This window comes from Oratosquilla oratoria, chromosome 36 (assembly GCF_046742065.1).
Source record: "Oratosquilla oratoria isolate Oo_2021 chromosome 36, ASM4674206v1, whole genome shotgun sequence".
Classification (NCBI taxonomy): Eukaryota; Metazoa; Arthropoda; class Malacostraca; order Stomatopoda; family Squillidae; genus Oratosquilla; species Oratosquilla oratoria.
Window position 1 is genome coordinate 28,749,218 of NC_134812.1, and position 12,500 is coordinate 28,761,717.

At 38.8% G+C, this 12,500-nt stretch overlaps 4 protein-coding genes across 4 annotated transcripts in view; 1 reads left to right on the forward strand and 3 right to left on the reverse strand.

Moving 5' to 3' along the window:
• Positions 1 to 2,182: 2,182 nt before the first annotated feature.
• Positions 2,183 to 2,869, reverse strand: LOC143019162 (uncharacterized). Its single transcript, XM_076174856.1, has one exon. It carries the CDS (start codon positions 2,761 to 2,763, stop codon positions 2,209 to 2,211), a length of 555 nt encoding a protein of 184 aa, XP_076030971.1. The 5' UTR covers positions 2,764 to 2,869; the 3' UTR covers positions 2,183 to 2,208.
• A 4,603-nt stretch (positions 2,870 to 7,472) lies between these two features.
• LOC143019163 (uncharacterized) lies at positions 7,473 to 8,241 on the reverse strand. Its single transcript, XM_076174857.1, has one exon. The coding sequence runs from the start codon at positions 8,158 to 8,160 to the stop codon at positions 7,636 to 7,638; it is 525 nt and encodes a 174-aa protein (XP_076030972.1). The 5' UTR covers positions 8,161 to 8,241; the 3' UTR covers positions 7,473 to 7,635.
• Positions 8,242 to 10,927: 2,686 nt separating this feature from the next.
• LOC143018917 (uncharacterized) overlaps positions 10,928 to 12,500 on the reverse strand; it is a 36,279-nt gene continuing 34,706 nt past the window's right edge. Inside the window, exon 2 of the mRNA XM_076174501.1 lies at positions 10,928 to 11,445. Coding sequence (XP_076030616.1) covers positions 11,081 to 11,445 — 365 coding nt within the window. The 3' untranslated portion in view covers positions 10,928 to 11,080. The remainder of the gene's footprint in view (positions 11,446 to 12,500) is intronic.
• Positions 12,437 to 12,500, forward strand: part of LOC143018997 (uncharacterized) — a 5,908-nt gene continuing 5,844 nt past the window's right edge. The window contains exon 1 of the mRNA XM_076174702.1: positions 12,437 to 12,500. This exon is cut by the window's right edge and continues 42 nt beyond it. The gene's annotated coding sequence lies outside the window, so the exon portion shown is untranslated.

Here is a 12,500-nt window from a genome sequence, read left to right on the forward strand (position 1 = left end):
AATTGGTTTACTGCATTTCATCTAACAAGTGTCTCCCATCCTTGTATCAAGCTCTGTTCCTCGTTAGTTGTGAGTAATTTTTTATACTACCCGTGATTTTCTTGATTGTGGTAAAGATTATTTATGTTAGAAAATGGGAAGTTTATATTCATTTGAAAAGGTGCTAAAACGGAAATAGAAATAAATGAATAAATAAAAGAGAGAGTAGAGGGTAATTTTTATTTTTACTGGTAAAGTATTTCCCCTACTAGATTAGGGCTCTGTTAGACATTTTTTGTATTAGATGTAAGATTAATTGTGATATGATTTAGCACTCAGTATATTCCATTGACTTCACATGCATTATTTCTGCTTTAACGGTTCTTTCTATTATTTATTTCCGGGGTTAAGATTAGTGCACTCAAGCCAGTGAGTTAATAGTGGACTTCTATTTTGTTGGTATTCACTACCAAACCTACCCTAAAGGTGCATTTAGACGGCCAAACGGTTTGACAAACCCGGTTTGTCAAACAAGTGTTTGAAATGATATTTCACCGTGTGAATAGTGTATTTGGTTGTCAAACACGTTCGACAAACGTGTTTGACGACCAAATGTCCCATTCACACGGTCAAGCATCACTTCAAACACTTGTCTGACAAACCAGGTTTGTCAAAGTGTTTGACTGTGTAAATGGCCCTTAATGTAAGAATCTTTGGTGCGAGTGGTTGATGAATGTAGCACCATCTGCATACTTGAGCTTAACGATGTGGTCGTGTGGTTTCTCGTACACATTCTGGCATGTTAAAAAACATAGTATCGAGGATGATAGGGAAATGTACTGCATCTTTTCTTAAATAGAAATATTGTCGTTACCGTCATATCCAGTAAATAAAATTGGTTGGTATTATCAAAAAGTAAAAATTCTGAATCATGCATCTGTTTTGCGCTGAAATCACCCTCGGTGTCGACAAAGCCTGAGGCAAACCCGGTTTTTTGTCTCTCGTTCAACTCAGTCCCAGCCTCATTCGAATCCAATGCCTCCTCCTCGTCCTCCTCCTCCTCCTCTTCCGCCTCCTCCTCCTCTTCCTTCTCCTCCTCCTCCTTCTCCCCGATCCTCTCACGACCAGAAGTAAGCTTATTTTCTTCTTCACAGGCTCCCAACTTTAAAATTATATCCACGAAACTTTCCAAAGTTTCCCATCAGGCAGGCCCAGAGGACGGGGAGAAGAGGCTTCGAAATCAATAAAGAAATTCTTTCCATTCCCTTCCAACCACGTGACTACTTCAGGTTTGGCTGAGGTGGGTGGGATTGTTCGTATGGGCGAGGTTGAAGTGGATATTGTTCAACTGGGTTTAGCTTAGGTTTAGATTAGGTTAAGGGACGTCAGGTTTAGGTTATGTTAGGGTCCGTTAAAGTACGTTACGTTAGGTAAAGTTAGGTTACGTTAGGTTTGGTTTGGTTTTTCTTAGATTTGGGTAGTTGAGGTTCGAGTTTTAAAATAATGGGAATTATTGGACACAGTCATTAGCAGAGAACTAAAGGAAGAACCAGTCTGAATTTATTCACAACAAAATCTATGTAGGGGACAATGGCCGCTGGTGTGTAAAGAAAATAACAAGTTGAGCACTCCGATTAGTAGAGAATGATGCCTGACCAATAGTCGATCATAGTTGGCATCATTATCGAGTAAATCTTAACTACAACAATTAAGATCCGTTGTCTTCATCATTTTTTCCCTCAACTGACCAAACTAAATGATGGTCATTATGTGCCCTTGAGAATCAAGCCAAATCCTTCTCAGTTGCAAAGGTGATTGGAGAGAATGCCCTCCGCCGACGTCTTTTACTTATTCGTTTATTTATTAATTTATTTTCAAAAGCGATATCGTTTCCATCGCTCTTGTAATGATATCTTGCTTCTCTGATGCACTGGAAATCAAAATGACCCCAACATGACCTTAGGTGACTATCGGTGCCCGCCACGAGCCCCTGACAAAGGTGGAGGACTTTAGCTGTAATAGCTGACCACTTCCTGGGGCACACTCTTTCATACTAACTTTACAAGAAACATCAGTCAGGAAATAAACTTTCACGGTTCCAGGAATTTCGTAGGTTAGATTTGAAGGTTACAACAAAGATAGTGAATGTAATTAACAATTTATTTGCAATAAATAGATTTTTTTGTACAAAATTATAGAGAAGAAGATTGGGAAGGAGACCTTAGCCTTTCATCGTCCATATCCTAGAGGCGCCTTGCACACGTGCTCACCAAGACATCTGTCGAAGCAGCACTTGTCCACACCACTGCACGCTCCGTCATTTGAGCAGGTGATGGGAGGTCCGAAGATGCGTGGGCACACGGGCCTCACTGGTGGACACTGACCGGGTTTGACGATCTGCGTGGCGATGGGGTCGGCTGGTTGGTTGTTGCTCTCACAGCAGTAGGCCGCTCCTTCAGGAGTCTTGCACCAGTAACGGCAGTTGCTGCTGGGGGCGACAGGAGGAACAACTCCACCGACGATCCCGTGATCGACGCCGCCGAATACGGGATAGCCTTGGTGACCGAAAGGAGGTCTTCCGACATGGGGTCTCCCTCCGAAGTGACCAGTACCTCCAAGACCAGGGGCTCCGAAGGGAGGACCTTGTGCATGAGGGGGATGTCCTCCAAAGAATCGAGTACCTGCAGCTCCACCACTTCCACTCGCAGCATTACCCTTGTCGTCTTTGAATTTCTTACCCGTCACCAAGGCGAGGGACATGAGCAGGACGCACAGGACTTTCATTATGAAGATCAGTGATTAGCAGAGTAGAAACCTTTCACAAGGAAAACTTCTGCGGGAAAATAAGGCGTATATGATGCTCGGCTGTTTACTCGCTGTGTTGCGCAGATGAAACTAGAAGGTCGTGTGTGTCTGCTCTCGTCCCGCCTTTGCTTATATATCGGATACCGGTCCAACTATTCCCTCCCTCCACCCCCTTCCTCACCTCCCCGTTTGCTACTCTCAGTTTTAGAGAACTGGTATCCCCTCCGCTTTGCCTCACCTCCTACTCCAGGGGATTTTCTGTTCTACGTCATAACAGATATTTCCTGGAAACAGGGTTCAAAATATGTAAAGTCTTCAGAGTTTGACGAGGGGTTCACTTAGTTGCTACATAGGCAAATATATCCACACACGCACGTGTTTCATACTCGTGTATATATGTATATACATATATATATATATATATATATATATATATATATATACATACGTACATATATATATATATATATATATATATATATATATATACATATACATATATATATATATATATGAAAAGTTAAGGATATTTTTGGGGCTTTTATGGATTTGGAAAAGGCTTACGACAGGGTAGACAGGAAGGTAATGTGGGAGGTACTGCAGATGTATGGGATAGGAGGAAAGCTTTTAAGAGCAGTCAAGAGTTTTTATGAGAGTAGTAGGGCTTGTGTTAGGATTAGAAATTGAGAGAGTGAGTGATTTGAGGTAATGGTTGGACTTCGTCAGGGGTGGTGCGAGAGCTGAATGCAAGGGTGGTGGGTCAGGAGTTGGAGATAGTTAAAGAAAATGGAGAAAAGTGGGAAATAACCTAGTTGTTGTTTTCTGAAAACACTGCGCTTGTAGCAGGATCAGAGGAGGGATTCAGGAAGTTAGTGACATAGTTTGAATAGGTGTGTGAAAAAAGAAAGCTGAAGATAAATGTGGGCAAATGAAAGGTGATGAGATGTACAAGGGGAGAGAGTGACAGCAGGCTGGAAGTGAGCATATATATATATACATATATATATATATATATATATATATATATATATATACATATATATACATATATATACACACATATATATATATATATATATATATATATATATATATATATATATATATATATATATATATATATACTTATACTAGACAATTCCCCGCGCGTTGCTGCGAGTTCGTGAACAATCCCTAACCTAACCATACCACACCTAACTTTAACCCTTAACCCTAACCAAAATATTTTAAATGAAATATAGCATTAAACACTCCCACTCCTAGTTTGAAAATACATGCATATACAAACACAAATGTCATGTGCACATTTTTTGCGTGCGTGTGTGTGTGTGTGGATAGACAATAAATGTCTACAGCTAAAAGGTGAAGAAATGTATCTACTTTATCTATCTTCAGAATATTTATGGTTATAGGGGTCTATTTGGAAAAACCCAGCAAGAGTTTGTAAATAATAAATTTACGCCGCACTAAAATGAAATGAAAGTAAGCAATATTTAAACATTTGGTAAAATTATGCAATCATTTTACATTTCCATGATTTTTTATTGCAAAAGCTATCATGGTTTGTGGTAACATTAATTTCACAAATACAAATAATATTTATGAACACATACAATGGTTTGTTTAATTATATTGATTCTTATGTTACAAAAATAATAACTTAAGGGGGGACTACAGTAGTGGCGTGTTCCCTAACCAAAAAATATATATATATTTTTAAATAAATATAGCTTTAAATACTCCCCCTCCCAGGTGTGCAACCCCCCTCCCGAAGTTGAGAAACCCTAGTTAGAAAACATATGCATACACAAACAAATATCATGTGTACATATTCTTTTGTGTGCGTGTGTATGTGCATGTGTGTGCGTGTGTGGATTGACAATAAATCTCTACAGCTTAAAGGTGAAGAAATGTTTCTAGTTTATCTATCTTCAGAATAAATAAAGTTATAGGGATTTATCTGCAAAAACGTAGGAGTTTGTGAATGAACTATTTCCGCCCGCACAAAAATTAAATAAAAATAACCAATATTTCAACATTTGGTAAAATTATACAATCATTTTCCATAAACATGCTTTCTTCTTACAAAAGCTATCATGGTTCGTGGCAACATTAATTTCACAAATGTAAATAGTATTTATGGATACATACAATGGTTTGTTTAATCATATTAATTCTTAAGTCACAACAAATACTACGCGACTTCAGGGGATACTACATAAACCTCCTACATAAACCTCCTAACTTTAACCCTTAACCCTAACCATTTTTTTTTTCGAAATGAAATGTAGTTATCCAAGTACCTGGAGTGATAGGGTATCAGAATATATATGGTTATGGGAGTCTATCTCTAAACCCTAGGAGTTCGTGTACAAACAAACAAATAAACAATCAGACAGACAGACAAAGGCTACTACTTTATTATAATAGATATATACATATATATGTATGTATGTATATATATATATACATATATATACATATACATATATATATATTTATATATATATATGTATGTATGTATGTATGTATGTATGTATGTATGTATGTATGTATGTATGTATGTATGTATGTATGTATGTATGTATGTATGTATGCATTAGGGTGTAATATCGTAACCATTTTTATAGCACATTTCAAGTTTTGTAGAGTAGACCACCTAAAATTTGGAAATAAAGATGAAAAAATCTGAAAAAATAGTGACACTTTTTGGGAGCAAAAGTCTACTTAAAACTGACTTCTCCTTAGGATTAGGCTGGTTAGATTTAGTTATTATAATTTTTGGCTCTGGAGCTAGAATTGGGCAATTTTCTCACAGGAAGAAAATTTGCATTTTAACTCGTTATGTATCTAAGGTTTAGACATTTTTAGATTAAGGAATTCCTTCTATATAAGCTGCTCGGAGGGCACTATAAATTAATCGATGTATGATGAATTTAAGAGATATTTACAAAGTACTTCCTATGACCCTCTTATGCCTTTACTTTTTTTAGGAATGTCCCCTCTGGGGCTACAAGTAGTAGGATTCCTAGTCCTATCCCCATCCAATTTTTTGTCACCTCGTACGACTCAAATGGGAAAACTTGGTGGCAGCATTCTTTCCCCCCACCACAGGGTAGGTGAGAAAAGAAAGTGAATATTCGGAAAAATTGTACAGGACAGTAACAAGGGGTTTGGGGACTATGGTATCATCAATTCAGAAGATAACTCCCATGTAATTGACCATCACAAAGTCTCAAGGACCCGACAGGAAGGAATTTTACTGAATCTAATGCAGCCAGGTACATCCTTGTTTAAGTACTTCTAAAGATAATGTTTGAATCTGAACTTTAAAGAGAGAATTATCGGACAGGGTCAGAAAATCCGAAGATATGAATAGCGAATTGACGAAGAAGGTATAAGTAGTTGATACACGTTTTCTTCTTGTCTTAAAATACTCTACAAGAGGGTTTCCCACCTAAGGGTACATGTTGAATAACATAGAATTTATGGAAATAATGACAAATATTTAAGGAACATTATCCAAGTAATACATAAAATTCTTCAAAATTTTAAAATGATACAATGACCTTGTCCAAAAGTAAAATGAAATTTCCGTATCAATTATTCTATTCAATGGTGACCACATAATAGTCACTGGAACTAAAAGATTTGAAAAGTACCTTTGTGAAGAGTCCACGACCAAGCGCACGATCGCCCACGCACACATAAAAATACATACATACACACACATACAAAGGATTACAAAGGATTACAAAGGCAAAGCATGCCGACAGGAGACCTTTTGATCCATATCTAGGTCGGATGCAAAAAAAGAAAAAAAAAAAAAAAAAAAAAAAAAAAAAAAAATTAATAATAAATTAAAACTATAACAATGTAAATAACAATTAAAATACATAAATAAATGCATTGGTATAGTTGAATAACAAAACAAACAGGTAAATAGTAAATGATAATAAATTGACATATAACTAATAATAAATGAAAATCAGACAGACAAATTATAACAAAACAAAAACAAATAATATAACATAAATTATAATAATTACAGCATCTTACTTAGGTATTTATCTAAATGATTCTTAAAGCTTCGAACTGAACTACATTGCACTACCTGTGCAGGAAGTTTATTCCATTCATTAACTACACGGTTGGCAAAGTTGAATCTATTTCCGGACAGTTTGAGACCATTGTTTCATACACGCAAACACAACCACACACACACACACACAAACAAACACAGGTCAGAAAAAACGTGAACGAGCAGATAAAGGATAACATCTCAGTTTTCCTTAATCTATTTGTGACAAACTCTTTCAAAATGTCAACCAAAATAACTCCACCAAATCAATGAAAAGTATACAATTGTCAACTGACGTGATACAAATAGTATCCAATTTCGTTTAGTCGAGACAATTTCCCATTCTACACAGGGTAAGCGACAATCTCGACCAACTCTTTGGTAACAGTCACAGAAAAAAATGCAAATAACTCATTAGATTATTTTCTTTCATTGTTAGAGACTTCCAGCCTTCAGAACTCATTACTTTGTCAGTGTTGACAAAAGCAGAGGTCAAGAGGTACTGTGCCGTGCTTTAAGTTGCCATTAACTATTGAGCATGGGTCTGTAATGACAAGACAGGAAATTGTGTTTCAAATAAGAGGTTACAAATATACATGATACGAGTTTGATTTTTATTCAAAATAGATATGTATCTTTGGATTATGCATAAACACACGTTGTATCGTCTCCATAACTATGAAATAAATAGGTTGGATTGAGTGATGATGCAGAGCAAAAGCCTCGGGTGAGGCCCCAAGCTTCTTATGATGAGCTACTTTAAAAGATTATCATCGTCCATATCCAAGAGGCGCCTTGCACACGTGCTCACCAAGACACCTGTCGAAGCAGCACTTGTCCACGCCACTGCACGCTCCGTCATTCGAGCAGGTGATGGGAGGTCCAAAGATACGTGGGCACACGGGTCTGACGGGTGGGCACTGACCAGGCTTGACGATCTGCGTGGCGATGGGGTCGGCTGGTTGGTTGCTGCTCTCGCAGCAGTAGGCCGCTCCCTCAGGAGTCTTGCACCAGTAGCGGCAGTTGCTACTGGGAGCGACAGGAGGAACAACTCCACTGACGATCCCGTGACCGAAAGGAGGCCTTCCGAATTGGGGTCTTCCTCCGAAGTGGCCGTGACCTCCTAGTCCATGAGCCCCAAACGTAGGGCCTTGTGCGTGAAGGGGACGTCCTCCGAAGAATCGAGTATTTCCAGCGCCGCCACTTCCGATCGCAACACCACTTTTAATGGCGTTGCGGTCTTTTCCCACCACCAAGACGAGGTAGGACAAAAGCAAGGTACACAGGACTCTCATTCCGCAGTTCAGAGAATATCTCGTGGACAGTCAAAGGATCTTCCAACAGATAGTTTTCTATTGAAAGGTGTGAATGCGCTGACAAGATGAGGGACACTGTACGTCCTCTTAATGCAATCTAAGACCAAGTGTGTCTGTCCACGTCTGCGGTGGCTTATATAGTGTGCAACGCTATTCACCCCTCCCTCCTCCCTTCCTCCCTCGTCCTCTTCGTGCGCTAGCTCGCATGGAATGGAGCGGGATTCCCCCGGTTTTGCTCAGAGTTCAAAGCGGCTTTTTGACTAACGTCATCATCCTCGGTTGTTCCCCAGCTATGGTTTGCGAAATTCAATCGGGAGCACAGGTTCATTTCCAATGTTCCTGTTGAAATTACGCAAAGGTACATGCGCACTTGTACCCACATCTACACACGCACTCGCATTCGCAGTTGTGCCTGTATATGTGCAAGCACACTCACGTGAGCATGCGTTCGGCCATCTTGGTACTCTGCAGATGATACAGTCTTTCTACTTCATAACTGTGACTTAATCTGACTTCGAAAAGGGGTCTGTACGTTGAGAAGAGTATCTTGAGTTTTGGGCCTGTTTAAACACACATAGCTGTGAACGCAATTTGAAGCCAGTGTATTCAAATCGATCATACTGCCTTGGCATTAGCGCTGAATTGCAGCACTGTTCCGTTCTATCTCTAATGCCTGCCATGGCAGGGAAAGGTTGAAAAGTCGCGAAAGTGTGGCTTGGTCTCTTGCCTATCACTTACCGGGAGTCGAATCAAGGCCTCTCATTCTTTTAGATATGTAGTTTACCATGTCACAAGTAAAGTAGTGTTTTTGTCGAAGTTACTATATTGATAAAAATCACAATTTAGTAATGTGTGCGTAGTGTGATATGATTGTCTATCCTGGCGTGCATAAGTTTAATTATAATTATCTTAGATGGAACGGCACATTGGAAGTCCCTTCGTGAGCGTATTGTAAAATACATCAGTTATAATGATAAATACCGTTAACTTCTATTAAACCTGACTCTTCGAGCACTTGGATCAAATTTGCTACCATAAACTTCTCATTTTCACAGCATTTTTTCTTTCCTTTTTATGATTGTTGACAGATCTACCCTCGTAATGATATACAATTCCATTCTCGTTCCTCTCCTCCTTCAACTCCACTTCTATCCCACCCCTTATGACTCGTCCTCTTCAGCTTCCCTTGGTGCCATGTGGGCATGATAATTGGCACTACAATTTCATTGTCCAATTGATCACCTTCAACCACCGCAGGGGTCGATTATTTCGTGGTAGGTGGTCCTCTTCCCAGCGGCGGCTGCCTCCTGGCCCAACCGACGGTGATTCTCAGTCCAACACCAGGAGTCTCCCGTTTGGGATCAAGATGAAAAAAATATATATAATAATAACCATTCCCATACGACTCCTAATGGTAATTTGATTGTAAAAATGCAAATCCACTATTATATACATAACAATAATTATAATTCACCAAGAAAGAACGAATTAGACATCCCGGTCTGGGAAAACATAATGACAAATGAGGACGAAAAAAGTTCTTTCGGCAATAGCGTAGGTGTGGGGAACCCAGGCACGGACAAGAAAGGAATTCCAGAGGAGACACCTTGAAGTCGCAAAAGAAACTCCTCCACACTCCTCCACTCAAGGGGGCGGGAAGATGGTGGCATTGTTCATATGGGGGAGATGGTAGTGCATATTGTTTAGTTGGGTTAAGGTTAGACCTATGTTTAGGTTTAAGCTCAGGTTAGGGGATGTTAGGGGAGGGGAGGTTACGTTGAATTAGGCTAGGTTAGATTAGGATAGGTTAAATCATATTAGGTTAGGATTATCGGACAGGGTCAGAAAATCCGAAGATATGAATAGCGAATTGAAGAAAGAAGGTATAAGGAGTTGATACACGTTTTCTTCTTGTGTTAAAATACTCTACAAGAGGGTTTCGCACCTAAGGGTACATGTTGAATAACATAGAATTTATGGAAATAATGACAAATATTTAAGGAACATTATCCAAGTAATACATAAAATTCTTCAAACTTTTAAAATGATACAATGACCATGTCCAAAAGTAAAATGAAATTTCCGTATCAATTATTCTGTTCAATGGTGACCGCATAATAGTCACTGGAACTAAAAGATTTGAAAAGTACCTTTGTGAAGAGTCCACGACCAAGCGCACGATCGACCACGCACACATAAAAATACATACATACACACACGTACATACACGCACACACAACCACACTCACACACACAAACAAACACAGGTCAGTCAAAACGTGAACAAGCAGATTAAGAATAACATCTCAGTTTTCCTTAATCTACTTGTGACAAACTCTTTCAAAATGTCCACCAAATTAACTCCACCAAATCAATGAAAAGTATACAATTGCCAACTAACGTGATACAAATAGTATCCAATTTCATTTAGTCGAGACAATTTCCCATTCTACACAGGGTAAGCGACAATCTCGACCAACTCTTTGGTAACAGTCACAGAAAGAAAATAAGATAACTCATTAGATGATTTTCTTTCATTGTTAGAAACTCCCAGCCTTCAGAGCTCATTACTGTGTCAGTGTTGACAAAAGCTGAGGTCAAGAGGTACTGTGCCGTGCTTCAAGATGCCATTAACTATTGAGCATGGGTCTCTAATGACAAGACAGGAAATTGATTTTTGTACCTACATAGAATCCGTGTTTCAAATAAGAGGTTACAAATATACATGATACGAGTTTGATTTTTATTCAAAATAAATATGTATCTTTTGATTATGCATAAACGCACGTTGTATCGTCTCCATAACTATGAAATAAATAGGTTGGATTGATTGATGATGCAGAGCAAAAGCCTCGGGTGAGGCCCCAAGCTTCTTATGATGAGCTACTTTAAAAGATTATCATCGTCCATATCCAAGAGGCGCCTTGCACACGTGCTCACCAAGACACCTGTCGAAGCAGCACTTGTCCACGCCACTGCAAGCTCCGTCATTCGAGCAGGTGATGGGAGGTCCGAAGATGCGTGGGCACACGGGTCTGACGGGTGGGCACTGACCAGGCTTGACGATCTGCGTGGCGATGGGGTCGGCTGGTTGGTTGCTGCTCTCACAGCAGTAGGCCGCTCCTTCAGGAGTCTTGCACCAGTAACGGCAGTTGCTACTGGAGGCGACAGGAGGAACAATTCCACCGCCAATCCCGTGACCCACGCCTTGGTGACCGAAAGGAGGTCTTCCGTCATGGGGTCTCCCTCCGAAGTGACCAGCACCTCCTATTCCAGGTGACCCAAAGGGAAGGCCCTGTGCATGATGGGGACGTCCTCCGAAGAATCTAGTACTTGTAGCGCCGCCACTTCCGCTCGCAGCACCACTTTTAAGGTGTTTACCCGCCACCAAGACGAGGTAGGACATGAGCAAGGCACATAGGACTTTCATTCTGCAGGTCGGAGAATATCACGTGAACAATCGAAAATTCTTCCAAGAAGTAGTTTTCTACTGAAAAGAGTGGATGCGCTGACAAGATGAGGGACACTACGTCCTCTTGTTGCAATTTAAGGCCAAGTGTGTCCGTCCTTTTTTTTTTTTTTTTTTTTTTTTTTTTTTTTTTTTTTTTTTTTGTCCCAGCGGCCCTTGCCGATTTTGGGACTGGCTTTTAATTTACCATGTAATGTGTGTTTGCCATGTAATATGTGTAATGTGTGTTTATCATGTGTTGTCTTTTATTTTTATTTATATTTTTTATCATTCTTGTCTTTTTTTTTATATTGTCATTATTATTTTATGCGCACATATATATGTATATACCTGCACATCTATATATACATACATACACACACACATATATACATACTATGTATGTACATGCACTGTATATATGTAAGTGGAGGATTGGCGGGTAGGGTGGAGGGGTTTAGGGTTTGGGGATTTATCAATTTTACAGTAGAGCTACTACTGGGGAAGAGCAGTAATAATAATAATAATAATAATAATAATAATAATAATAATAATAAAAATAATAATAATGATAATGATAATAATAATAATAATAATAATAATGATAATGATAATAATAATAATAATAATAATAATAATAATAATAATAATAATAATAATAATAATAATAATAATAATAATAATAATAATAATAATAATAATAATAATAATAACAATAATGATAATAACAAAGATAACACTGGTCAACAGCAATTTTTCATCAGGGATTTTATGTGGTGTTTAATACGTAGTTTTGTCCGCTGATTTCGAAAATGTAATCGGTTTCCTTCTATCAGGCACAATTTTTCTGATGAGATAAGAGAGGCATATA